The 27,383-nt window shown below is 39.5% G+C and overlaps 1 protein-coding gene across 1 annotated transcript; it reads right to left on the bottom strand.

The window, feature by feature from the left end:
• Nucleotides 1-1,074: 1,074 nt before the first annotated feature.
• Nucleotides 1,075-27,383, bottom strand: cpne7 (copine VII). The gene is made up of 17 exons (XM_035629253.2): nucleotides 27,270-27,383; nucleotides 26,258-26,375; nucleotides 25,814-26,135; nucleotides 21,360-21,542; nucleotides 21,028-21,102; nucleotides 19,564-19,638; nucleotides 17,061-17,144; nucleotides 16,885-16,974; nucleotides 16,655-16,753; nucleotides 16,363-16,449; nucleotides 15,889-15,948; nucleotides 15,138-15,271; nucleotides 10,123-10,177; nucleotides 7,270-7,321; nucleotides 6,718-6,851; nucleotides 5,663-5,899; nucleotides 1,075-5,234 (listed from the first exon to the last, which is right to left on the bottom strand). Exons 3-17 carry the CDS (start codon nucleotides 25,985-25,987, stop codon nucleotides 5,082-5,084), a joined length of 1,692 nt encoding a protein of 563 aa, XP_035485146.1. The 5' UTR covers nucleotides 25,988-26,135; nucleotides 26,258-26,375; nucleotides 27,270-27,383; the 3' UTR covers nucleotides 1,075-5,081.

Genomic DNA, 27,383 nt, shown 5'->3' with positions numbered 1-27,383 from the left:
AAGCATGTGAAAGACAACATCAGAGGAGCTCACTGGAAACATTTCAAAGGTGTGTTCCGCTCCTTCGGGGAAAGGAGGAGACAGCTAATTACTGCTGAGATTTCCCATTCTCCATCTCTTATTAGTCATTTCCTCATTACAGTCGGGCTTCAGGCAACCAGCCACTGGGAATAAAACCAATGAGTCCTCTGTCCCTGCCGCTCGTACAGTGCCTCCAGCAAGACCTCCCAGCCGTGCAAGTATTGGGGGAAGCCCAGCTGAGTTTAAAGGCACTAAAGTTAATCTGATAACATGGAGGTAATGAGCTGATTCCACAAAACAATAGCACCTTGTCAGAGGATGCGCGCCTGCTGTTGATTTTATTACCAGTGAATGTTAAATGGTGGTGAGTGTTTTTTAATTGTGTCTATAAATCAGACAGGAAGGGTTATAGGAGAGAGAGTGGGAGAGAGAGAGAGAGAGAAAGAGAGAGAGAGGAAGGGGTGGGGGGGTGGGGGGGTATATTAAACACTGCCCTGCTGGGCCTCACGAAGGACGGCAGCCATCACAATCAAAGCCTCTTCTTTTTTCATAATAATGTGCAGATGGCCTCCTCCCAAAGCCCTCACCACATCCTGCATCTTTGTCCCTGAATCTGACAAAAATGAAGGTCTGTGTCTCCCCACAAGTAGGTGTCACCATGGAAACAACCGTTATTCAGTGCTCTCAACAATAGCTGTTAAATGAAAGGAGCTGTCTGATGGAATTAAAGAGTAGGTTCAGACCCTCTTTCCACACACAGTAGGTACTCAAAACACCAGCAGCCAAACCACACAGGGCAAATGTGTACATGGTCACATCGCTTTATAATTATAATAATAATAATAATAACAATACAAACAATATTACTATTATTATTATGTAAGTATATCAATGTCATTTCTCAATTTAATTCATTCATTCCTGTAAATTGGTAGTGTGAGCTGATCTTGTATATGAGTGAACAGGATCAGAAGGCTCTAGATGATGAAAAAAAGGGAGATGAATTCCATTTTGTGATAATTTTATAACAAGTCACAGAGACAGTTTCCGTTAAATGATGAGATTTTATTTACCTAACTGCAAGACAGAGAGCATAAAACTACAAGAACAGAGGTTTGTGCAAATGCAGGTTTGCATATTAGCATAATCATACAATCCAAAGGAATAACTGCACAGTACAGCTTAACAATAAAAGTAAGCATGCAATAAATCCCTTTTTTTCCTTTTGAAGAAATGAAATATTTACTATTGACGTATGAGCTGCTTCTCACCCACACGGCCTCTTGCATATTCAGGTCGTTGGCTGTAAACCTTGTTCTGATTAGCGGTGGATAGGTGAGGGTGAGAGAGAGGGAGAGAGAGGGAGAGAGAGGGAGAGAGAGAGAGAGAGAGAGAGAGAGAGAGAGAGACATTTCAAATACATCAGTATGATGTAAAACCTGCAACTTGTTAATTTGGTCTGACAATGGTGCAAGTATAGATAAGGGGAAATAGGCAGCTAAGAGGATTCTTCCCAGATTTTTTTGTATCCACAGTGCAAGAAGACCACATGGATTGTGGTCTTATTGTCTCCAGTGTTTCAGCTCACTGTTGTTTGCACCACTGTGGCACAAATGACGAGTTCCCATTAAGACATGAATATAAATATATATACTTTTTAATGAAGCTGCTTTCATGAGGTGATGACACCACATGGTTGTGCACTTGGGTTCAGCTGGCACACAATGATATTCTTTGAATAGTTCAGCATTTTATACATGGTTGATTGCAATAAAATGTGTCACTTCATGAAAAAGATAACAATCAAAAATAATTTGCAATAAAGGTCTCAAGAGGAATGAGTGTGGAGCAAATGTTGCAAGGCATTAGAGATCTATGCATCACACTTTAACATGGACTACTAATAAAACATCCAATATGTTTTGAAACTTGAGTAACCCCCAGAAATGTATGAAACTTTACCTCATTGTGTTGGCGTTTGAACCAAGGAAACACTTTTGGCATTTCTTTAGTACTTTTTGATAAAACAATTTCAGAAACTTACTTACTAGATAAAGGAATACGATTGTGTATGTCATCTATCTGTTGTAAAATAACACTATGTAAAAATGTCAGTAAGGGCATAATGAACCATTTGAGCGGGTGCAGCTCATAACCTGAGGCGAAGTATAGCAATAAGGTAATAGGGGACAAATCGTGAATGGCCAAGGCACGAATCACTAGAGGGGCAATATGCGTGCCGGTTTTTTTCCACAAAGCTCAGATATGTTGGTTAATATCTGTACCTTATTTAGTCGGGATAAGTAGCCACTGAAGCATTATGAAAAAGCACAAAGCTGGTTTCATAGATAAAGGCGTTCACAAATGCCTTACTTTTTTGAGATAGTACGTATTGTCTGATTACTTTTTGGTCACAAAAGAAGAAATCATCAGGATGACATACTGTATTTTTTTGTGAAAAATCTGGAATGTTTGAAGCCTAAAGACTAAAATGTATTGAAATGTGTAATTACGAAAACAGATGATTTATCATGCAGAAAAATGTTGTTTTCTCACAAAATAACCTATAATGTCAAATGCTATTTATTCTAGCAGAGTATTTCTTCATTTTTGCATCCATCTACCGCAACCAGTTACATGGAGTTGAGCCTCAGTGCTGAGACCAAAGTCCCTCCATAACTTACAGGTAACTGAGTATGACTCCAACTCTGGGCCTGCTGAATCAATAGGGCCTCATTCTGTGATCCACAGTGACAGAGGAAACCTCAATAGCTGTGATGTTCAAAGGAGTTCAGAGAGCATCAAGCAGCGGAACCGTGTTTAGGTGCATTCATGAGTAGTCAATAGTGTGTATCTGGGGAGGGCCGGTGAAGCTCCAGAGGGAAAATCAAAGTCAGATTTGTGTGTGCGCGTGTACGCGTAGAGGAGCGTGTGCGTGTGCGTGTGTGACACATTAGAAACTCTTCATATGCATTTAATGGCTGTGACAGCTTGGTTTTTGGTCAAGTGAATATGTCACCATTCAGAGTCGGTCAGGGCATACACACTGTTTAAGATAACACACTGAGCAAATATACAAATATAGTGTCATAATTGGAACAGACAGCAAATAATAAACAGCTAAATAATGAGCCTTAAAAAACTTTAGTGTTAATGTGGTTTGGTCACAGCAGTAGAGCTTTTTTCTTGCCGATGCAGTTCTGTCAATGAAATTTCATTCATCAAATGATCAACTTATGGATTTTACACATATCTTTGGATCTTAAAAAAAGTCCATGTTGTACTTTTATAACTGTAATATCATAAAATATTAGTCAGTAGTTGCCAGGAGGGTTGAAAACTGCAAAGGCATTTAGTCGATCTAAATCTTTTACTTTCGTGTTAATTTGGCTTTCTGTAAAATGTTATTACATGACTTTCTCATTTCATGGTAAGTTAGATGCTTCGTTTCATACAGGTAGTTGGAATAGAAACAGCATCTTATACAGATAATTTGTATTTTTTCTCATTTTCATTTTATGTTGGAGCTTTCTCTCTGTTTTGCATTAAAATGGTTCCTTTAGAAAATACAGAGGCCTTTTCTGACTTGTAACAGGCTGCACTGGTGAGGTAAGTGGAAGTGAAGGTGTTAGCTTTTTGAGTTTGATGAACATTGTAAGGGTCAATAGAACAGCAGAAAAACAAAATGCAGCTTTACCAGTAAATATAGATCCTTCAGGCAATAGGTAAAAGAACAGATTCACAGAACAGTTTGTTCTGGAGCAATGATAAGCAAACAGTTAATACTCATTTTATGGACAGAATCCTTTAAATAAATTAATTATTCACTGTACAATTTTATTATTCTGATGTAAATTTTGAGTGCTGAAACACCCGTGTTACAGCACTCACTGTGGTCTGTTTTGTGCTTTCATTTGATTTAATCTGTATGCTCACCAAAATTTCTTGTAAAACACTGAGTAGAATTATATTACATATATAAAGCAGTAGAAAGGACAAAAATAATGAAATATACTGCTGAATGTCACATGCATGATGAGTGACTTAGGGATGACAACAATAATGGACAATTCAGAGGGAATGGATTCACCCAGCATGAAGCTGCTGAACAAAAGACCAAAAATAGGATGTGATCATTTGTCTTCTCTCGGAGAACCCTTTGTTTCTGTACAGCGACCCAAACCCATCTTCCACTTCAACCTGCATGCTGATGACTTCACTGGGTACTCTAGTCTTGCTGTGACTCGTTAGCTGTAACTAAAAAAAAAAGCACATAAAGGACTTGAGCTAATGCAAATATCACACTTTGTTAAAGTCATTATGTCACTTACAGATTCACAGATGCACAAGATGAGCAGGTCAGAAGTGATGAACACATCAGAACTGAACAACGGTATTTTAGGTTTTCTCACCTGAATATTTTAAGGGAAAACAAATTTTAATTCCTCCGGTTGGAATTTCAAATTATGGTCTGTGCCTGTCTTGTAAAAAGTTTCCATAATCAAAAATAACGCCAGTTCTGCAGCCAGATGGACTTTGGCAGGTCAATGTTATTATAGGTCAAAACTTAGAAAGGCAGCATCTCTTCTTTATACTTCATATTATTAATTTCTTCAATATACTATACAGTAGATATTTAGAATGATCCAAAGATAAGAAAAAAGTAACAAAATACACATAATAGTGGTGCAGAATGTCATGGGCAGTGAGAAATAATAAGCCTGCATCCAGTTGATGGATCAGCTTACATGCATGAAAACTAGGGGGGGGGGGGGGAATATAATCCCTTCAGGACTCATGATGCTGAAACAGCTGGATGGTCAATTTGCACAGCAAGGGAAAAGTGCTGGATCCACACTGAGCAGAGAAATATAACCCACAGTTGCTGCAGCACTGTCCTTGTATAAACTCTTTGTTAGGAGTGAAATAAATGCGAAACAACAAGATTTTTTTCTCTTTGGTTCTTCAGTCCAAAGTAGTAAGGCATGCGCCCTCTCTCTCTCTCAGTTTGCCAGACTGGTACTGTGGTCAAAGCTGGGTCGCAGGAGCAGGGAGGGTTGTTACTCTGTTGGGGTGGTGGCGACTGGGCTGATGATTGGTGTGGATGAGTCCCTTATGGGGCACATGGGGGAGATGGCCTTATGGCTGTAGTACTCCACTACTTGTTTGGGAACCTCTGCCAGGACACATTTGGCCAGGGCTGCAGGAGAAGCCTGCAATAGAGACAGAACTGTTAGATATCGGAGAAAAGGAGAGGACAAGTATTACTTTTTGCAGATGTGATTTACATTTTATATAAAGAACCAGCATTTGTTAGGAATCTCCTCTCATTTCTCCTTTTTTGTTGTTGTTACACTAGATAGCTCAAATGTCACTGATTGCATATAGCTACATTAAGAATTAATTATTGAGTGCATGCATTTCTGGATCTCCTCCAGTCCATGATTCCCACCTGTAGCACTGGCCAAGCCATCAAGAGCTGCCTGTTTACCCCTCTTAAATAAAATAGGGTGGGGGGCATTAAATAAAAATAGATTCAATGAGCATCGGCACCACTACCACAGCAGTCCGAGGAGTGGGACTGAAAAAGCTGAAAGTCAACAAGTGATGATTGACAGATGAAGAGAAAAAAAATACTGACTGTTTTGAAGTCTCTGAAGGGCACAAATTGCACAATGTCCCGGAGGACTGGCTCTCCCTTTGGTGATCGGAGCACTCCATCATCTCCGTCCAAAATCTGCATGTCTGTGAAGTCTGCATTACCCACACCAACAATGATAATGGAGAGAGGCTGGTAGGAGGCTCGTACAATGGCCTCACGTGTGTCTGCCATGTCTGTCACCACACCGTCCGTCAGGATGAGCAGGATGTGGTACCGCTGGAAGAAGATAAGAGCTTTCAGTGTTGAATGAATCCATGGTGACATTAAACATTTAACACCAACATTAGGCTATAAGCAAGGACACCTCACGGTGTGTGCTGTAGTCCAAAGAAGGTCTTTCATGCTGTTTGGAATCATTTTACAGTCTCCACCGAGTGGAAAAGATTATGTCCTCTATGGCACTTTGTTAAGGTTTTACAAAGACAATAACATAATCAAGAATACATCAAATACAAATGACAGAGCAACTACATCACAAACTACATCATTGACAATTTCCGTGTGCACGCATATGTGTATGTGTGAAATTAATTATAATATGAGTATTACAAGTTACAATAATATTTATAAGGTACAAAATACTAATGTCATTTGTTATTGTTCCCATGATAAGTGGTTAGTTTGTGTATTACAGAATAAATGTGCATCTAATTTTTAATGTGTGCCCTGAAGCATAATTGTTTTCTTCAACTCATTTAATGATCAAAGAAGAAAGAGTAAACAAATACAGTATGAAGACATTACATGCTGTCCCTAAATCACAATTAAGCTGCAGTTTGTGAGTTCATTTCTAACACAAAAAAATATGCCCAAAACATACAACACCAATATGGCAATGTAAGACTTCAGTCTCTAAGTCAAAGATACCAATTCATTGTGTAGTGGGCCACTTCTTCTTGTATGCTGCAGGGCATCGTCACTATAAACAGTGAGGTGAACCAGAGGCTTCTCACCCGGGGAACTCAGTGGTATGCACATCTACAAAGCCTGTATTACATCTACAGATTCCTAATAGAGTAGGAAGGGACACTCACAGAAGCATCTTTAATGTTGCCATCGCCTGCTGCCAGCTTGGCTATCCTGTTAATGATGGGGGAAACATTGGTTGGGCCATATAACTGGATCTTGGGGAGACAGTTCTGGTAGGCTTCAACCACCCCTTGGATCTCTGCTCAAACAACAGAGATCAGAGCAAAACGAAGGAGCCATCAATACAAGCATCCACACAAGTCTGCAAATAAGTAACTAGGACTTACAGTCAAACAAAGACTTTGAAGTGGTCTGAATATGTGTCCTGCCTCACACAAACTAAAGTTGAATCCTCTGAATCCATAACCATTACTATGACTGAATTGACAAAAAGATGGACACAGGAATGTTCTCAAGAAAAGTTAGTAATTCTTCTTTACTGTTGGATGTTATGAATATATTTCATGTATTGTACTTCTTAATTATGATGGGGAATCTGATGAGTAATATTAACATTCTAACAGCTGTGTTAGAATATTAAATACATATTACAGATGTTAATTCTTAATCCACAGCAGCACTTCTCGGGGATAGTGGTGCACAACGCCCCTCCTTACCTTCGCATTCATCATCCTCCGGGTTGAAATTAATGGCAAAGTCATGAGACACCTGTGGATGGAGAAAGAGAACATTGTAAAACACTGCTGAGGGGGCAATGCATCTTTTTCATTATTACCATATTTTGTCAGATGTTTTGCGTTGTGTTTTTACATCTGGAAGGTTTGCTTGAGGTTACTGATTCCGAGGGAGGATTAACTAATTATTAAATCCAAGGCTTCACTAACTTTTCCCAGCAACACTGAAAATGATGGGTGTGTTCAACAAAGACACAAAGGATAATAGTTTGCGTGTTATATGCCAAAGCATATTGTGTTTGTCTCTGCTTGTGACCCACTGGGTCATTTCAAAGGGTTCATATACTTTTTTTCTTGCAGATGTATTTAAATCAGCCGTGACTGAGGGGCTTAAACATCAGTTCAGCAGATGAGAGTATGTGCCATTAATATGTTTAGAGAAAATAAATCAATCATGAGCCAAAAGCAAATATGTGTTAGCTCCAGGCCAAAATAGTACAAATGTCATTATAAATCTGAAATTAATATATTTTAACCACTGGATAAAAGTAACTAACTTTTATTTTCAGCAGCGTTTTACGGTGAGACTTGGTCATGTGAGGAACTGATCTGTGTACACTACATTTCAAATGGTCGGCTTACATCGCTTCATCACCCTAAATGCAGTAATGAGCATATAGCATACTGTATTTCCTTAATATCTGGTTTTTGAAAATAGATTACAACCCATCTGCATTTATCTGGCCTATTATCACCATCCAAATGTCAGATTTACTTTGTTTACCTCAAAGCTGGCAAACATTGAATCCCCCTCTCGATGCCTGCTCTCACAAGAAACTGTTTTTTTCCACAAGCACCAACTGTCAACCAGATCAGTGACAACTGAGTCCTCTCCAGCTGGCTACTTATTTAATGTAATCTTTGTCTTTCATGTGATTAACAGCCTGAATTAAGTCAGTGCACAGATAGATGTGAGGAGCCCGACAGAATTCAAATATTCAGACCACCATTTTGTGTTTGCAAATGCAATGGCATTGTCAATCCAAATACAACAACTACATGGGTGGAAAACTGTTAATGTGTGCAAATGTTCCAAACCAGGGAGGTAGCAACATCTAGACAGCAAGCAGCCAATATACACAAAGTGGTCCTCTCCTCAGTCCTCAATGAGGGAAGTTATTCAAGAGACTCGGGGATGGAGTGACAACGAGAAAAGCAAGCAAACACAATAGCGCATGCTCCATGGATGGCTACTGTCTTTGACCACACAAAGAACAGGAGGATGTGGCAGTCGGATGTCAATGTGGGCACTTGAGATACATCAATACAAGGAAAATGTCATCTCATGTAGATACAATCTGTTAACAACTTTTCAACTTCTCAACTTCAGTTCTTGTCTGGTTCATGTTCAGACTGGAGTAGATATGGATTTACTGTATACAGACTGACAAATAACTTATTGATTTTGGCAACTGTCGTCCTTTATCAACAAGACCCACCTGAGAAATCAAATTCCAGTAACTGACAACCAGCCGTGGTGCAGGTAAATGCCTATATGTTTATTTATTTTGTGTGGTGTCACAAAGATCTCACCCACAACACATGGTAGTTTTAATTGATTTTGACTGTCTGATTGCAGGTTTGTTTGATCCACAGCTTTCACACCAGTAACAAACAAATGGTATTAACGGGGCAAACACCCCAGAAATGGACCAAACATAACAAGTTAGTTGTGAAAACATTCATAAACTATTGATAAATAATAACCAAGGATTTTTCGAAAATTCAGCTTTGAATGGTACAAACTTAGCAATTAATATCGAAGGTTATAGAGAAATAAAGATTTGAAACCAATTTTCTGGGGGCTTTCAATGAATAAACACAATGAGCCACAATCACTGCAATAAACAATGAGGCTTCCCATTAATTCACTACTTAATTCAAACTCATTACCTAATGCATTCTTGGCAGGCAAAGTAACATCTTCGAACTTTACTTATACCTGGTTTCCATTCACAGTTTATATGCATAATATATAATACAGGATACAAGAGTGCAAAACAACTCATACCCAGGTCCATTAAACTTGCACACAGGTGTAGTCTGTGAGCTCATGGATGCAATTCATGATTAGTCTAATGACTTAATTAGCATTCACCTAAACCAACAACCACAATGTGGCAACAGCATGCAGTAAAATAAATTTCAATCCTGCAGTCAGTCACTGTCATGGTAAATTTAAAAAAAAAATTAAAAAGATGAGTGTTAGATTGGCACATAGCTCATTACAATCTCACATTAAACATACGTAGATAGAGAAAAGCACCGGGTTTCAGTTGTGTGCCTGTGTGCGCACACACACACGCTTCATGTCAGATGTCTCCCCAGGGCTCTATTTAGAGTCACTGAAGGCTTTTGGCTCTCAGTGTCCAATTTGCTTAAACAAACGCTCTCACACTCGTGAATTCTTATGTAAATTGGGCTTCAACACTACAGGGCTTTTATTTCATTGGAATATGTTATTTTCTCAAGACAAGTTGATCTTTTAAAGACATGGGGCTTATGAATAAGAAATAAGCCCACTAATTAGTTTTAAATGTGAACTTTTGACAGAATGACACAAGTGTGTCATGAAATAGATCCAAAATCATCTTGCTCAACTTAAATCCCAGGATAGCAGGAAATAATGGAATTCGATAAAAGCACATTGATAAATAGTATGCATAATGCTGTTTGTGTGATGGGAAGGTCAGTGTAATAGAAAAGAATAGAGAAAAGGGAGGTTTAGGATGAATGATAAACAGGGAATGCAGAGATACGAACAGAAATACTCACCTCATAATTTGGAGGGATTCTGGCCCCAAACCCCAAAGCTGAAAATCTTTTGTCACTGAAATAAAAAGAAAATTAATTAGTTATATATTGCAGTTACTGCAGTTTTATAGCGCTTGACAGCCATCAGAAAAATATTGATTTGAATATCCATCTGTTAATTTTTCCAGAGAAAAACCCTGTGTTTAGAGCATAAAGTCTATGAGTATGAAGCCTATTCACAATATTGTACCCTGAAAACATTCCCACAAAGGAACAGGGAAAGTAATGCCCATGGCCTGAATACTTTCTGACAAAAGAACCGCAATACAGAGCCATGCACTTCAGTCATAGAGCTGTTGACCATAGCACTGAGACTGCTCTTGTAAATGTCTTAAACAGACAGTGACAGTGTCAGGCATAGTATCACTGAATCTCAGTGCTGCGTTTGATAAACCCAAGCCCAACATATAATTACACTGAGCGGAAAACTTGTTGGGACTTTCTGGCAGAGCAATAAACTGGTTAAAATCCTACCTAAAGGAAAAGGACTACTTTGTGTTTAGAAGAAATTGCATAACTGACATGTGGAGTTCCCCAAGGTTCTAGTCTAGAGCCTCTTCTGTTTAAAATCGATATGCTCCCACTAGACCAGATTATCAAAAACAACAAAATATGTAACCATAATTATGTCACACATATGAAAACACGTGTATAACCATATCACGAGGGGATAATCCCATACAAGCTTTGAGTAATTGCATTGAACACATCAACTATTCGAAGTGCCAATGTACTTCAGTTAAACAACTGAAGCTATTGTTTTTGGAGCCCACTATCACCTCAAGAGCATATCAAGGACTTATGTCTCGGCAGGATTTAGAAAAACTTGAAGATGCATTTATCTTCAGTTGACTTGACTACAGTAATTGTGTTTTTACAAGTCTCTCTACAAATATCAATCAGACACAGCAGCAGATTCAGGGCAGTGACTGACACCAAGAAACTGGATCACATCACTCCATTTCACTTAGATCTTCACACTGGCTTCCTGTCTGTCAAAGAATTGACTTCAAAATACTGCAACTGGTTCATATAGCACTAAATCCTTTAAGGCCAAAATACATTTCTGATTTATTACTACATTAGGCACCATCCAGACTCAGGTTGTGTGCGACAGGTCGGCCTTCTTTCCCCAAAGTCAAAAATAAACAGCGTTCAGTATTAATGCTCCACATATCTGGAACAAACTCCCAGAGAATTGCATGTCTGCTCCAACTCTGAGCTATTTTGAATCAAGGCTGATTATTTTTGAATAAATCAAATAATTACAGATTTCTTACACTGTACCCTAACCTACTCTTGGATTACTAATTATTTAATTTGTTTATTTATTTTGTATAATTCTCTAATCTCTATTCTATTTTATGTTGCTAAATTCTGCCTAACATATGTCCTGTCAAGCACTTTGAATAACCTTGCTGTTGGAATGTACCATACAAATCAACTTGCTTTGCCTTTATAGATGTGAATATTACCATGGTGCAATTCAAAAACATTAATTAAAATAACAAAATATTTACAAGAAATCTAAATTCAATGCTACTATAGAGTAAACTATTGAGTACCTATTACATGGGGGGTAAATCAGTAAATGAGAGATTTTATTGTTGGCTGTTTATCTGTCTCCCCTATCAGGACATTTACTGTATTCCATTCATGACTGATAAAACAACCCAGAATCTGAGCTAGGGGTACAATATTTTTTACAGTGACACTGAGTGTTTATTTATTTGGTGTGTTGACAAGTGTTGATTGGAGAGTTGTTTGTCCTCTCTCGGAGCTAATATGGCTTTGAGGCAGCGTTTCAGTGCTATCAGAGGTGTTTAATTAACTCTGATGCGAATGGACTTTTGGAAACACTAACAGTGATGATTTTCACACTCTCAGAGTCAGCAATAAACTTAACTCTGAACTCTTGACAGAAGCAACTGCTATTTGGCAAGTTTTAGTTGTTCTACTATAATAGTTAGTGGTGGTGGTAATAGCTTTTATTGAAGCAGTGTTTGTATTACCGGAACAGGGATGCTCGTTTTTTTTTCTTTCTGTATTTACTGTTGTTATTTTTGTTCCTCCCCAAAGAAATTGGGAGGAGAAAAAGGATAATGTGTGTCTTTTCCTTTAACCTTGCAGTCTTGTATTTAAAGTGGCTGCCAATGGTAAGAACAACAGCCTGCAGGCTTTGGAGAATTGGAGCTCTGTTAGAAAGACATCACTGAAAACAATACATAGGTCATCTGGAGCACACATTTAGTTGCCATCTTTTGAAAAAAGGTTTAAAAACAAAACAAGATAAATGTGAATTAGTCCAACTTCAATTCTCTCGAATGCTATATCTCATATGGTAATGTGCTGTACTATATGTAGATACAAACACACTCCAATTTAATTTTCCAAATGAATAGTGTCCAGCAGGAGATAAAATATGTCACTGCTCTGAACTCCCATTCAACATTGATACATTTTGCATTCAACTTAATTTGAGTACGGCCTTTACTCCAACTATTGTGACCTTTCAAACACACAGAGGGACATTGTATGGATGCAAAATAATAGGAAAAATCGAATAATTTTCTGGTTACACCACAATCACCACTGAATAGGAAAAGATTTTTTAATGAAACGGGGAAGGAATTATTAATGCCGAGCCAATTTCATTCTGACATGTTTTCTTCTTATTGCTAACAAAGCGAATATGCAGCACACATGTTCTCGACCATTGGACTCTTTCCATGCCATCTGGGCTTTAATTAATTGATTTATTTGTGCAATTTATAAATGCCTTAAGAATGTACAGATATGACATGGCACCTTCAACCCAGAGAGCGGACAGAGAAGACTCTTGACAAGTCATTTTCATCGAGTGTTTTTTTTTTCCGGGAAAGTCAGCATATGTGAGGAGCCTCGGGGAGATGTGCCTGGTATCATCACATTCTCAGCAAGGTAAACGAGCCTCTGCCCACACAGACAAAAGCTCGTCACTCCAGCTCCATAATGCACTCCTCTGCAAGGACTCTACAATCCCACATCACCTATATTCACTAAAGGCTAAAAGGTTTGCCTGCCCACGTTTTACACCTCAATAACAATTCCAACTTGAGAGGGAAGGGTTGCCTACACTTGCAGGCACTTTCCCCAAGAGACATGTTTCCATGTATGATGCTCTTGTGTATTTGAGTAAACATAGAAATGACAAACTACAAGCATGAACTGCTAACTTTCAGGCAGGTTTTCAGTGTCTCCAGTGCTATCTCTCGGAGGCTATAATTAGCCAGGGCAGTGCTCCCCTGATATTCAACAGGATCTGCATAAATCTGAAGTCAGTATTAATCTTCATCTGGATTAGTTTAGGCAGATGAGAGGGTCTTTCTCTGAAACAGATCGAAGTATAAATAATTTCCCATTGATAAGCAAGTACCTGTAAGCCTGCTTGCAATAACTAATAGTGATTTCTGTTGTTGTTGTTGTTTTTTCGTATTTTGCACGTGTGTTACATTTCTGCTCAATTAGACAAGGAGTTATCTTAAAACACTAAAACATATGTGACTGAAAACCTGATAACAGCATCAGCCTGTGTGGGCATTTTTTCAGTGACAGGAATTCTCAAAGGAAATATAATTTCATTCAAATAACTTCCATGTTTTTAATGGTTCTTCAAACTGGCTTCATGCTGCACCGTCTCTCTGTTGTTTCTCCAGCCATATTGCCTCCCACTTCTTTTTTGAAGTGCCTGCTACCCTGCTGTCCTGGTCCCTATCTCTGCATGTGTTCTGTCAGGGCAATGAGCCTATGCAAGCTAAGAAGGAGGACCAGTAGCTGCAACAGATGCTGAGAGGAAACTCATTGAGTTATCAACAGGAGAAAGCACATGAAGCCACCACAGAGCACAGAAACTGTGAAGTACATGTAAAACAGTTAGGACTGTCCTTATACACAGCACTGCATACTGTGCTTTCTGTTAGTATACTATAGTATAGTATAGCTGTACAGAACATTACGGTTATAGCTATTGAATGACAGGTAAAAAGAAATATGTCATCAATCGAGTAATTGTGATGATGTTCAAAGGAAAGAAATTGTATTCTGTGTGGAATATAAATTATTAAATGGCTTAAACTAAGTCATTTTCTAAAGATTTAAGAACTGCTCGAGGTTCACTTTTTAAAAATTAATATGTGAGAAAAGAGGTGTTTGTTGATTTTCTTCCCCTCAAACTGTTTTGCTAGAATGGTTTTGAAACAAAACATTTTTTTTTAAAAGAAATTCCATAAAAAAATCTGTCAGTAGCACAACTGTGGGATGCACAGAATTGAAAAGCCTGTGGCTGATTTATACCAAGGTCAAACTACAACCTTTCTCATCGATCGTTAAAAGCTGAAAATTCATGGATACTTTGAAAAAACTGCTCATTATTAATGAACCACCAAGGAGTGTGTCCAGAATATGGTGCCAGTGTCTTTGACTGCTGTTACCAACCACAATCTTCAGCCCAGAAAAGCCTCATGCATACGTAATGCCCGTAGAGAACTACATTTGATTGCTCTAATTTATCCATACAAACAGTTTATCATGCGTTACTTACAGAAACGCGTACAGCGCAGATTAAATTTGACTCACCAATGTGAACATGATGTGGACAATAAACAAGATTGTACGTGAGCTGCAAGTAATTGACTGCTTGTTTGACAATGCGAGGCTTGCAACTCAACTAATAGAGGGAATTAAAAATGTAAAGTCCATTTCAGCAGCGAAATGAATTTGAGATGGAGGAGCTGGGAGGTCAACTGCAAAAAAATATAATAGCCTGCAGGACAGCTCCATTATTCCCATGATAGTCCTTCTGTGTGTTTCAGATGGAGTGGCTCATTTCACATGGAGAGATCCCACCAAAAAGGCATCACTCTGCAGCTCTGTTGCACAACAGGAATTCTCGGCACAAAGGAGACTATACTGAAAGACAAAAAAAAAAAATCACAAACCTGTCATAGTCTTGACAGATCTCGCCTACTGCTATCAGTGCCTTCAGGTACTCATTGGGCTGGTAAGGGTTGATGTAGTGCAATGAGCAGCTGTTCCTGGGGTCTCCATTGGAGGCTGTGAAGTCAATGGCGACCTGGGAGAAAAATTACACGAGAGCAATAGGACACATTTGGTTCAGTTATACTCAACTTTTTGCAAAGACTATTACGTGGCTGCATGTTACTGAGCAAGCCTGACATATGCCTAATGGCAGTATAAATTATCTCAACAGAGGTAGTTACTTGCAATTTATACACCCACACACACCGAAGCAGCAGTAGCTCCCATGTACTTAAGATCCAAGCAGCCAACAATTTCAACACTGAGGAACTGCATCTATCACAGCAGTCCTCATGATTAATATTCATTGCATTGAGAGTTAGCACTACAGAGGCTGGACCAAAGGGCAAGAGTTGAAGAAGGATATAATAATTGCACGAGGCTGCCAACAATAAGAAAACTAACTATGCACATGGACAAAAAAATACCAGAGAGTGTTTAAATGCTGTGTTTCACTGTGTTTCACGATATTAAAAAAGCTGAAAGAAAATGACTGCATATTAACCAGAAAAGAAAAATCACGCCAAAGCTTGTTCATCGATTAAAAAACCCTTTATTAAATACATTAGATGCATAGAAAGTGAGAGGGGTAATTCAAACATTTCAATGAGAGTGAAACTCCAATAAAACACAGACAGTAGTTCAACTTACCGTAAAGTGAATCTGGCATCCTCCCATGATGTAATCTAAGAAGGAATACACTCTGTGGAGCTGCAAGAAAAAGAAAAAATTATTTTAGAAGCCAATCCTCAGAAGGGGAGTTTGTAGCATCTGTTCATTAATATGGAATTAGCTAAAAAAGTTGTGATTTTTCTTTTCAAAGCAGTGAAAACTAGAAATATCCTATGTGTAACTTGTCATTAAGTGTTTCTACGGTGCATACATGCAAACAAGCTTTTATTACTGAATTAATTCATATTGTTTGTATTGTTCATATTCAAAAATAATTGTTTCATGTAACAAAAAGCTCATGGGTTCATTTTTTGTCTGTCTTATTTAAGGCTTTTTTCTTTTTTTGTTCATATTTCATGAAGTCTAATTAAACAACAAAATAGTAACTAGTTCAACTTCCTTCAATGTTGACTAATCTGATAAATCTGATAAATTTCTGCAGCTGTTTCCCACCTTCATGTCAGTGAGGATGACAACTCCTGAATTTTTATAGTTTCTCTTCTTCTGTTTGTACTTGGGATTCACACAATCCCACGTCACCTTGAACAAAGCAAGATAAAGACAAAGAACAGGAAACAGCAAACACGTTTAGTATCATCAACACCGGCAGTATATCTTCAGCACATGATAATTGTTTCATCAGTGATGGATTTCAGCAGAGTCAAATGAAAAGCATATTGGAAATGCATGAAACGGTTACACGGCTGTCTCTCCTCCGCTCCCCTCCATCTCTCTGCTCACTGACCTTATTTCCACTGGCAATTTTCTGCATGTCCCTGAAAGTGGCGTAGAACTCGCCAATGAAGTCGTGCTTCCCCCGGGAGTCATAATCCCACACTAGGCACTGCGGCACACACAGACAACAGTTTACTACATTACCTCTGTCAGTACGACCCTGCTCTCTGATTCCAGTCGTATGGAACTCGTTACATGGATCCACCTGGGGGTTTTGAACGTGGGCGTAAGGTGCCTTACCTTGAGCTTCCGGTCTTCATCACAGCTGCACAGGGATATGAGAGACACTTTGAAGGGCTCCCACACAGGGTTCAGGTTGTTTTTAATCACCTGTTTGAGTAGGAAATTAACATATGAAGCACAGTGGTAAAAAATGCATAAACAACTGAAATGCAGAGGGAAAACGGTGACGTTACCTCAGTTCTGTGCACAAGCTGTTCGGTCTCATCGTCGTTGATTCGATATATTTCCAAAAATGGGTCTGACTTACTGAAGAGATCCTGCAGGAGCAGAGAACACAGAATAAAAAAGCCACTAAGTGTGTCTCTCAATGTAGTTCCACGCACTAAAGTAATTGGTTCATATGTCTAGCTGATTAATTAATATAAGGTCAAATCTTCAGTTAATATTCGGTCATATTTCTTTTCTAAGTTAAAGTCAAAAAAGTTTGAAAATATAGTAATATTCTAGTGGTCTTTTTCTTTTTTAGCTTTATTTGGGAAATCCTATTGAGATCAAAATCTGAGGATATTTGAGTAATAAATGACATTTAACACTGAGGATTTGATTTACAGTATTTCTCAATATTTACCACGGGGCTGTGCTGTGCTTCATACAGGCAAAATAACAGAACAGCATCACCGCTATGATTCTGTTTGGGTGATTCAATTATGTGTATACGGGTAGTTTGGATGATTCTTTTGAGAGGAAACTCAAATGGCTGCTGACGCTGATTTCTCAAGGTCAGGTGGGAAGCAGGCATAATATTTACAGGACCTCATAGAGGAGACATCGTTGATGTTTGGAAGTAAGATTGACGAAATAGAGCATGTTTTGTTATTGGCGGTGGAGAATTTGGGGGGGTCAGAGGGGAGAATATTTTACAAGCCTTGGCATCATGACACTTATCCCTACATATTTTTCAGAGGGGAGAATATTTATATATATATATATATATATATATATATATATATATATATATATATATATATAGACAGCTACTGCTGCATTTCCTGCCACATTAGCCAGATACATCTCCTGAGGGACGGAAGCAAAAAAAAGAGAGCATCCTTTCTTTGTTGTCATGGCAACTGCCCGCCAGTGGCATCGGCATCATGGACTGAGCCGATCAGATGAACATGTCAACATTTAATCCCATGCTAACAATACAAATTATGGCAATCGTGGCCTTTTTCCACAGTCCATGATATCTCACCATTAATCCCCTTATAATGTTTTTACAGCAACAACTGTCAAGCAGATAATCAGAAACTGTTTGCAGCATCAGTCATTATCTGTTGCATGTGTTGCATAAAATTGCTTGACCCAAGTGATCTGTCACAGTTTATTTGCATTTACAAGGGAATTTATACAACTCAATAAAACACCTGAACACTGATTAAATCTTCAAAATGAGAATCTTCTGTTTCTTTATAAGTGATGTAAGACAGAATGTATATAATATAACTTTAGAGTTAGCGAGGATAGCATTTCTCCTCTTCTGGATGCCTCCCCCATCCCCTAACATAAAAGATAAAATCTTCAAAACATGTCAAACAGGATTGTGGTGTATGACGTGGTCACAAGTTAATTTGTCTCAACTGCTGACATCCACCATTTGCCCTTTATTTAACATCTTTGTTTACATGAATTAATCAGAGCTGCTGTGTTAAATATTTTCAGATTAACAATGCATTGATCAATCAAGAATGACTTAAGTGTTTTAACATTTCTTAGCTGATGTTTTTGGTTTTATGAGCAAAGATACAGAGCTAGGAGGGGGACATAGTGGAGCACTAAGTAACATACATACATACACCAACTCTATTAAAAATAAAAACAGCTGATTCCTGGATCCAGCTTTAACAGTGATGTAAGCAATGTACAGTATATAAGATAACTTTGGAGTTAGCAAGGATAGCCTTTCTCCTCTTTTGGTTGCAGGTAATGCCTCCCCACGCCCCTAACCTCTGCAAGCTACATGCTTACTGACAACACCAGTCAGCTCACTGACCGCAGAGCGAACAAATTAAATATCTATCCTCCATCAAACCGCAAGTGAGAGAGCAAATAATTTGTCAAAGTAACAGAACCTTACAGGGGTTAGTACCATACTGAATTTCAAACTGTAATGCCCTAATCTACTTGATACTGAAAATACTAACCACATAACTGTACAATTGCACAAAGTAATGTGTTGCTGACTAAAACTGTTGGACTTAACAATTTGTAATGGTAACCATATACGTTATAGAACAAACTTGCACACTGGTTTGTTGTTGACATCAAAACTTTCACTTCTCATATTCAGATCCTAAGCTTTCCAACAAGTAATTACACAGATTTCATGTGGTAGTCTGTTCTGTTGTGTTATTTAATACATTTTATTAACATGTGACACTATATGTTAACAAAATGATCATGCGTTTACATCATATTTTAGAACTATAACAATGAGATATCATGTGTTATTTAATGATTTATGCTGAAATGGGGGGGGGGGGGGGGGGGGGGGGGGAATCCTTTACATGTGCATGACTTCAAGGCCAGTGAGGAACTGTGGCTGCTTTCTGAGGCTGCACTAAAGTATGACGACTTTCATACTACCACGATCCGATTTGTGTCTATTGCAACCAAACCATCGTCTAATAAAACATGAACTGTGTCAGTATTTTCATCAAAAACATGTGCTCCTCTCACCTTATCATCAAGCTTCTTGGCACAGAAGGAGAGCTCCACATATCCGTTGTTGCCAGAAATTTCCTCAGAATGCACCTGATGGGAAATGAGATTTTTCTTTAATATCTGTACTTATGGGCTTTATTTTCTTACTGGCAAGAAATATTGACATAACAACCTGATCCATATTTCAGAATCCCCCCACAATAAAAGAAACAAAGAACTATATATATATATAGTTATACACATTGGACTTGTACTGTCTATGGATATAAACGCTACAGCACAACAGCTGATTCTCTCCGACTGCTGCTCCCTCTAGACTTTCAAGCTCACTCCCAGTAAACAGAATCCTGCTTTTTCTTCTCTACTCCTCGATCTGAAACTGACAGAAACTTTGCATCGAGCTGCCAGAACCGCGGCTCCACAGCGCCCGTGGCCCGGGCTTGACAGGGATAGAAAGCGATGATTGGCAAAGCAGGTAACTTGTGCGTTTCATTAGACAGCCTGTCCTGACAGGTAGTGAGTGCAGGGGAAAAGTCTTTATAAAAGGTTTGGGCAAATGGGGTGCTTGTCAGTCTGTGTGTAACTTTGTGTTACACATTTTAGGGTTTTTTTTTAACCTTTATTTTCATTTTGCAAAGGTAAATGTTTGATTTTAGGGTTGAGTTAAGCTTGAGATTTTTTATGTTCAGGAATCGAATCCTCGCAACATTGTATAGAAGTACAAATATGTGTGGTGGCTATCACACAATATATTAATGTTTGCATTCATAGAAATATTAAAACTATATACACACTTCATTTAAAGGTGGATGGATGGATGCTCATGCGGGAGGAGGTACATGATTCAATTGATAGATAGATTCAAGTAGATGCTTTAATTGACACCAAATATATTGGCGATGGGCACAGAATCAGGATCGGTCTTTACTGCCACTAATAGACAGTCCAATAAAAGTGCTACCTGACACAAAATATGGTAAATCAATTATTGTGTATATATATTCTGTACATCTAGTCTGCAATAAAAATCAATTAGAAGAGAGTCTCTTGTTTATTCCCAGAGCAGTTGTTCTACAAGTCAGAGTTCATCTTTGTTATTATGTGTTACCGCCACTGTGTTGTTAACTGTAAGTTGGTGGTTAATTAACAAACAGCTCTGCTCTTTCACATCGGACATGTGATGACTTAAATATGCATCATTTCTAATGGACTATCTTTGTTCCCTGTGTGTTTTCTAATGCTTTGCACCAAAAATGGCCACTTAAGTCCTCAGTGAGGGGTGATAATAATAATAATAAATGTATTTATATAACACCTTTAAGAAGTAGCTTCACAAAGTGCTTTCACATAAAAATAACAACACACAGAAGAAGAACACAGAATACACCTTGACCATTATAACTCCTACGTTGTTGATGTTCAGTCATCCAGACAATATAATTCCTCAGAGCAGTAAGGTCATAAATGTAAGAAACCTACTGTGATGGTGGACTTGCCAGCATATTTCCCATACTTCAGCAACAACGGTTTCACCATCTTCTTTTGGGCCACGATCTGCAAAGAGCAAGATGAGCACAATGTTCCTTTTGAGTGCTCTGCAGATAAGAGCACAGTACATAAAGAGCATCAGGTACTTTCACTGGCAATATCTCAGACAAAGGCCGATGCTTTTAAGGCAGACAAATCCCCGTTTTAAGGGAACTAAACTACCCAAATGAACTAAGTCAGCCTACCGTTCACCAGGGTATTCTGGAAAACACAACTACTAAAAGTCAACAAAATGCGTCGGTGGGACAGTGGCATCTGTGTACCTGGCCGAGGGTGCACTCAACCCCACCGAGGAAGTCGTCGTCACGGGTCCCGATGCTGTGGGTGCCGTGGATGTCGTAGACTTCGAATCGCAGCTTCTGAACCTCCTCAAAGTAGTAGTCCAGTGAGAAAACCTTGGCAAAGACCGGGTGCAAGTTGCTCTTGATCACTTCAGTCCTGTCCAGCTGAGAGAGAACACATAACAATTGATTTTTAACCCTCAGATTTATTCGTCTAATATGCTGTTGTCTACAATTCACTTCATGTGTGATCACGGGGGCGTAGCACTGGGGGGGGAAAGGGGGACAGACTACCCAGGGCCCAAGGGTGAGGGGGCCCTGGAGAGCCTGGAACTAGAAGTTTTTTTGTTTGTATTAATGTTTTCTTAGAAGTGGAGGTTACAAAAGGCACAAAAGGACCCACAGAGACTGCTTATGTACAGGGCCCAGAATTTTAATTCTACACCCGTGTGTGATTAAAGCAATAGTTCAGTAGATACTTTATTTATCCTGAGCGAAATTCAGGCATCCAGCAGCATTTACAAACACACATACATTAAACATACATCAATCTTGTTTCCTTGAGGAAACCAACCCTTTCTTCTGAAAAGTGATCTTACAGTAAGAGCTCAGAAAAATAGGACCGACTTACAACACATTTGTCTTCCTGCTTACAGTATTTTGATGAAGACCAGCATATATATATATATATATATATATATATATATATATATATATAGGAGGGCAAATGTTATTACGTTCTGTCAAGAGTATGATATGAGAGAAGATCATAGGGCTCTGACATGTAATCGCAGCGTACACAAAACACCCGTGCTTGTCTTTGACTGCCTGACAAGCAGAAGCTGAGCCCTCTAAGGCCCCGTCTCCTCATGATGTATGATTTAGCTATCGCACAGTGTCACGAACATTTCTATGCCGTCCAATTTATCACGGAGACAGATCATCTCTGAGCATGGTATTTACATATTAGAAATGGAAATCTACATCTACAGAGTTTTATATCATCATCATCATCAAATTAGGGATTTAAACCTAAATCTAGCAAAGCTACTGTACATGCCACAGAAGAGAACAGCCCCATCAAGAGGCATAATCTGGAGCTGATGTATTAAACTCAGACACTGAGGAGACTTTGGGCGGGTCAGCCGAAATGTGTTTTGTTGGTGGGGAGAGCTATCTAACACACACATTTGGAAATGTTGGATGATATGCTGATAAATGACAGAAAGTGTAAAAGTTCACGACATTATGAATGTGATCACCACATGTTAGTGTGATGTGGAATACTTAGCACAAACTATAAAACACAAGAATTGAGTTTGAAAGACAATGAATAGTAAAACAAAGATATCACAAAGTTGATGCCTTTGTTCTCAGTTAGGCAAAAACAGGAACAATTAAACGTGCATCCATCACACAAACTCTGTTTGAGACACATTGCTCTAACTTAAAATCATTACTTCATCCTTGAGCCAATTTAAGACTTTTTCAAAAAAGAGCTCAAATATCATATAGTGAAATAGCTTCATTGTAATACTTTATACAAGCTGATGGTGGGCACAGTGATTGATGGGTTATCTAAATCCTGGCACTTATAGAAGCCTGTTATAAGCTGATTCTGTTTGTTGGCGAGCATTATTGGTTGGTAGTCCTTATTTTACTACACACAGACCTTTTACGTTTTACTTCTTTATGCTTCAGATTTGTTCTTTTTACAGATACATTTTTACTCTTAAGTAAAAGTTTGTTACCTCAGACCTTATAAACACACCATGAAAGACTAAATTTCATACTCGTCAAGTCATTCAGTGGCCTCTCATGGCCTGAGGATTGGACCGTTGTCCTCCTGGAAGAGACCACTCACATCAGGACAGACATGTTTCACCATGGGATAATAGTGGGGACTCAGAATATGTTATTTGCAGTGACCCTTCCTTCTGTGGGGACAAAGGGACCAAAACTATGCCAGAAAAATATTTCCCATCTGAATGCACAAAGTTTCTTACATCAACTTTTTCCCTTTGTACATTTGAAATTACATTTTTAAACATAAAATGGCAATTTCCCTCATCCTTGTTTACTGAAATTCTGAGCTTTTTATGCTTATTTCACAGGGTTGCCATTTTTTGGACTGTGTTAAGGCATGAATAATCAATTTCACTAGAGTGCTGTCAGCGTCCTTTTTTATTTTCGTTTTTGAGCATGCAGCCCCCCGTGCATAATGGGGTTGGCCGTGCAGATTCATCATCACTTTCGTTCAACATAAATTTGGATTTATGTTGTCTTTCTAGAACTAAAAAATAAACCGCATTGACTTTTCCATGGTTCTCACTGAACAACCGGGCCGAAAATAAGGTAACAAATGCAATAGATGCTTAACAGCAGCACTTGCTCAATTGTGTCCATTTTACTCTGGCAAATATCCAGAAAGAACCAAACTGCCAGGTAGGATTTGCCTCCCTCATCCTCATCAGCCCGTTTCTCCTTATTTTCTTTTCTTGTATCATCTCCTCCTCTCTTTGTGCCATCTGTATGGACAGATTCTGGATGAGTCCGATAAGTCTGTTTGCTGATGAAAGCTAATCAGAGCTACAGATAATGGGTGGTGCCAAAGTCTGTGGCACCTGTTTGTGACTGGTGTGCCGCCAGAACTATAGAGAGATCACTGCCACGCGAAATTAAGGCTTTCTCTAATCACTTCCGGACGGTCGGTGGGGCATTATCTATTTAGCTCAGCCATAACAAGCCCCTGTAGCTCAGGTTGGCTGTCCCATGAATGAGCTCATTATCATGTGAGTCCACTTTGCTCAAAAAGAAGAAAGAAATCTGCAGTAGTATAAAATGTCAAGTCATCTCCACCCCGCGTCTACGGTCCTCCTACAGTAGTGAAAAGGTGGTGAAATCAGGTAATAATGAAGTGACTGCAGTTCAACAAAGAGGGCTCGCAAGTCAGTGGGCCGTTCTGAATGAGCTCAGGACAAAGAAAAAGGCCGGTGTGGTGCTGATATGAGTGGGCTCAGCTTCTTACTCAGATGTTGACGTAAGTAAACAATTTGCTCGAGCAATCACGCCTCCCATGCACTGAGGGGTTTGACAGCAGAGGGTTGGATAACTTGTGTACACTGTCATGACTGGCAAGACTCATGACAGATCTCAGTCATTTCCTATAACATAATCTGAATTGGCTTCAGTTGCTACTGCTAAAAATAGCCACTCATGTATTCACGCTACGTTGAACCCAGGTCAGCCATCTCATGTAAGCAAGACCAATCCATACCCGTGTCCTCGACACTGTCAGCCAAGTGCTTTTATCATCACTGCCTCAAAATATTGTCCTGAGGTTCCATTCATACATGACCCACAACAGTACTCCAACAAATGGCTCCCATGTGGAGGGAATCTGGCAGAGTTACAGTTGTAATTGTTATCTCCCATTTCTATGAAATAGACAGCTTTTTCTTAGATGAAGGGTCGCAGCGCGGGGGGGGGGGGGGGGGGCAGAGGTCTATTTAATCAGATGCTCAGCCACATTTTAACACATCCTCTACTTAATGGAGACCTGAGTTTTGGCTTCCCCTAATTAACTAAATGGCTTAATTAACAGGGAAATAAATGACCTGCTGCCCACGCAACATCAGCTGGGGACCAAATCCAAGTAAACATTTTCAACTAGAACACAACTCCTCATTCTGAATACTGTTTGTCCCTGTAGACCAGTGTAACATGCAGTACATACTAATATATATGATGTGAATCCTACAGGGCAGACGACACAATCTGCTGTGAATTCATTGAATTGTGAAGAGAATGTTTTTATTTCCTCTGCAAATGTACTTTGCATTTCATGTTGTTTTTTTGTTAATTCAGATGGAGAAAGTCTATGTGCAACACAGGGTCTTTTCCAAAATAGCTGTAGGTTCACTACACCATGAACACATGTATCTTACTGGCTGATCTTGTATGACCACCTACGTTTTGTGATAACCAGGATGAGACAGACAAATTCTCCCTGTGTATGACATTTCACACATCAATGCTGTTTAATCAGAATATTTCATCCTTTTCAGATCTGTGGTACTTGACAGAGGAGGGAAAGCTCAACAACTATCCCCCAGTGTCTCTCTGTGCAACAGTTTCTGTGTAAGCTGAGAGAAATGATGCTGCTCAGATCACCTCAAGGTCCTGTAATTGGAATAATTGGAATAATTTGAATTTGCATATGTGCGTGAATGAAGACAGAATTATGTGAACATTAAATAACATGGTTAATGATATGGAGATGGGGAGATTAATAAAAGATGGTGGATTCATTTTAAAGCCACAGAGGAACCTATAGAACTGCTGAATGAGAAGATATATCAGCCTCACACTTTTGCCCAAAGGGCTAAACTCTATTTTTGTCAGACCTACAAAAGAAAATAAATGTGAGGGCTCACCTCTGTCCACTGTCCGTTGGTTTGCACCATAACTATGACACATGGGTCTGATTTATTCAGCGTGTCTCGGTCCAGCAGAGCTTTGCAAGAAACTCGCAGCTCTACTTTGGAGACGCAGGTAGCCGGACCGCTGAGGCTGGTTGCGGGGGAGGTGGCCTCCTGAACGTCATTCATCTTGGCTCAGTGCAAGAGGAGCTGCCAACCGGCGGAGCAGTGCGATGTGAGGCGGTTGATACAGCTCCGGAGGGATGAGAAGATGTAGTGGTCAGTCGAGGGATCTCAGTGAAGACGTGGCGCGCTCGCGGGAGACGGACTCTTCTGACTGGGTGTGGATGTCACAAAAGAGAACAGAGATTCCCGTTGAGCCCCTGGGGAGTAAAACCAAACCCAAGCTGCTATCACTGCCTGTCAGACCTCTCCCCCCGGTGGGGAGTATCATCTCACCTCTGTGATGACGAGAGGCCGCACATGAAAGTGGTGGGGTGGTGCTTTCGGGAGGCCAGATCAGACCCCTGATCAAGACTGGTTTAAGAAGGTCAAATCTGCCGCTTCCTCTTTTTAGCTGTTGTCAATTGCAGTATGAAAAAAAGAAGTATTACAACACTGTGCACAAAAATATACACAAAAACTTGCATGCAATCATTTCCTGAACATTGCATTGCCACTGTTTAATGAGACAGCACACAGGTCTAACAGGGGAAATGGATAATCCCCCCGTTTATCGACAGTTAAACGAGTGAAAGTGGCTGATGAGACCAGGAATCCAAGTGTCCAGAAGAAAACATGAGGTGTGAGAAACGGATCCGCCCTGCTGAAGTGCCCTCGAGCCAGAAGGTTTCTGACCCCACATGACTGTTATAAAGAGGAGGGGGGGGTCTACTTTCTCTCCCAGCATCATTTACTATAGGTGTCATGTCACCAAGAGACAAACGTGCTTAAGTGTGCGCTCGGTCTTCAGCACCAGGGACAGCGCCCGTCGATGGGTTCGCCGGCGGTTCGAGTCCGGAAACCACATGTTTACCGCCAAATCCCTTTTCTGTCCAACTTAACCGGAGAAAGCTCCGACTGCCAACACCATCACACCGGCTCTGAGAGCAACACGTCCGTTCAGGAGCGAAACAAGTTCATTCAGGGGCGACGCAACAAACGCTCCTCGGCTGCTCTTCATTCTGCACAACAAATGAACTCCGACAGTAAAGAATTTGCAGCCTGATCCTCGAAAACCCGCCAACATCAGTCCACGATCACTACAGCAAACATAACGAAGTCTACTTTGACAACATCGTTTCTCAATCGCGGATAATCACTCACTTCCAATGAGAGCAATCTGCAGCTGATCACAAAAAAATGACGATCAAAATTATAATCATAATAATCATAATAATACAAGCGACGGCATTTAATTCCCCCATCAGACACATTAAACAAGTTAAAGACGGATAAACTCACTTCCTACCTGTCTTTGTTCTCTACTCTTCAACACACTTGTTTAATCCGCTCCCATAACACACTGCTCGGGTTGTCTTTTTTTCCTTTTTTTTTCTATCCTCCGCCGACGCTCATTGGTCGA

This window comes from Scophthalmus maximus, chromosome 4, assembly GCF_022379125.1.
Source record: "Scophthalmus maximus strain ysfricsl-2021 chromosome 4, ASM2237912v1, whole genome shotgun sequence".
Classification (NCBI taxonomy): domain Eukaryota; kingdom Metazoa; phylum Chordata; class Actinopteri; order Pleuronectiformes; family Scophthalmidae; genus Scophthalmus; species Scophthalmus maximus.
The sequence above is the reverse complement of the archived record's forward strand: the minus strand, read 5'-3'. Positions and strand labels throughout refer to the sequence as shown.

Excerpts from the sequence above, each read along its gene's own strand:
- cpne7 (XM_035629253.2), bottom strand. The coding sequence starts at position 25,987 with ATGAATGACGTTCAGGAGGCCACCTCCCCCGCAACCAGCCTCAGCGGT. Across the intron at positions 21,103-21,359 it reads TTGAGTGCACCCTCGGCCAG|ATCGTGGCCCAAAAGAAGAT; the intron begins GTACACAGATGC and ends TGCTCTTTGCAG. Across the intron at positions 5,900-6,717 it reads GCAACATTAAAGATGCTTCT|CGGTACCACATCCTGCTCAT; the intron begins GTGAGTGTCCCT and ends ATCTTCTTCCAG.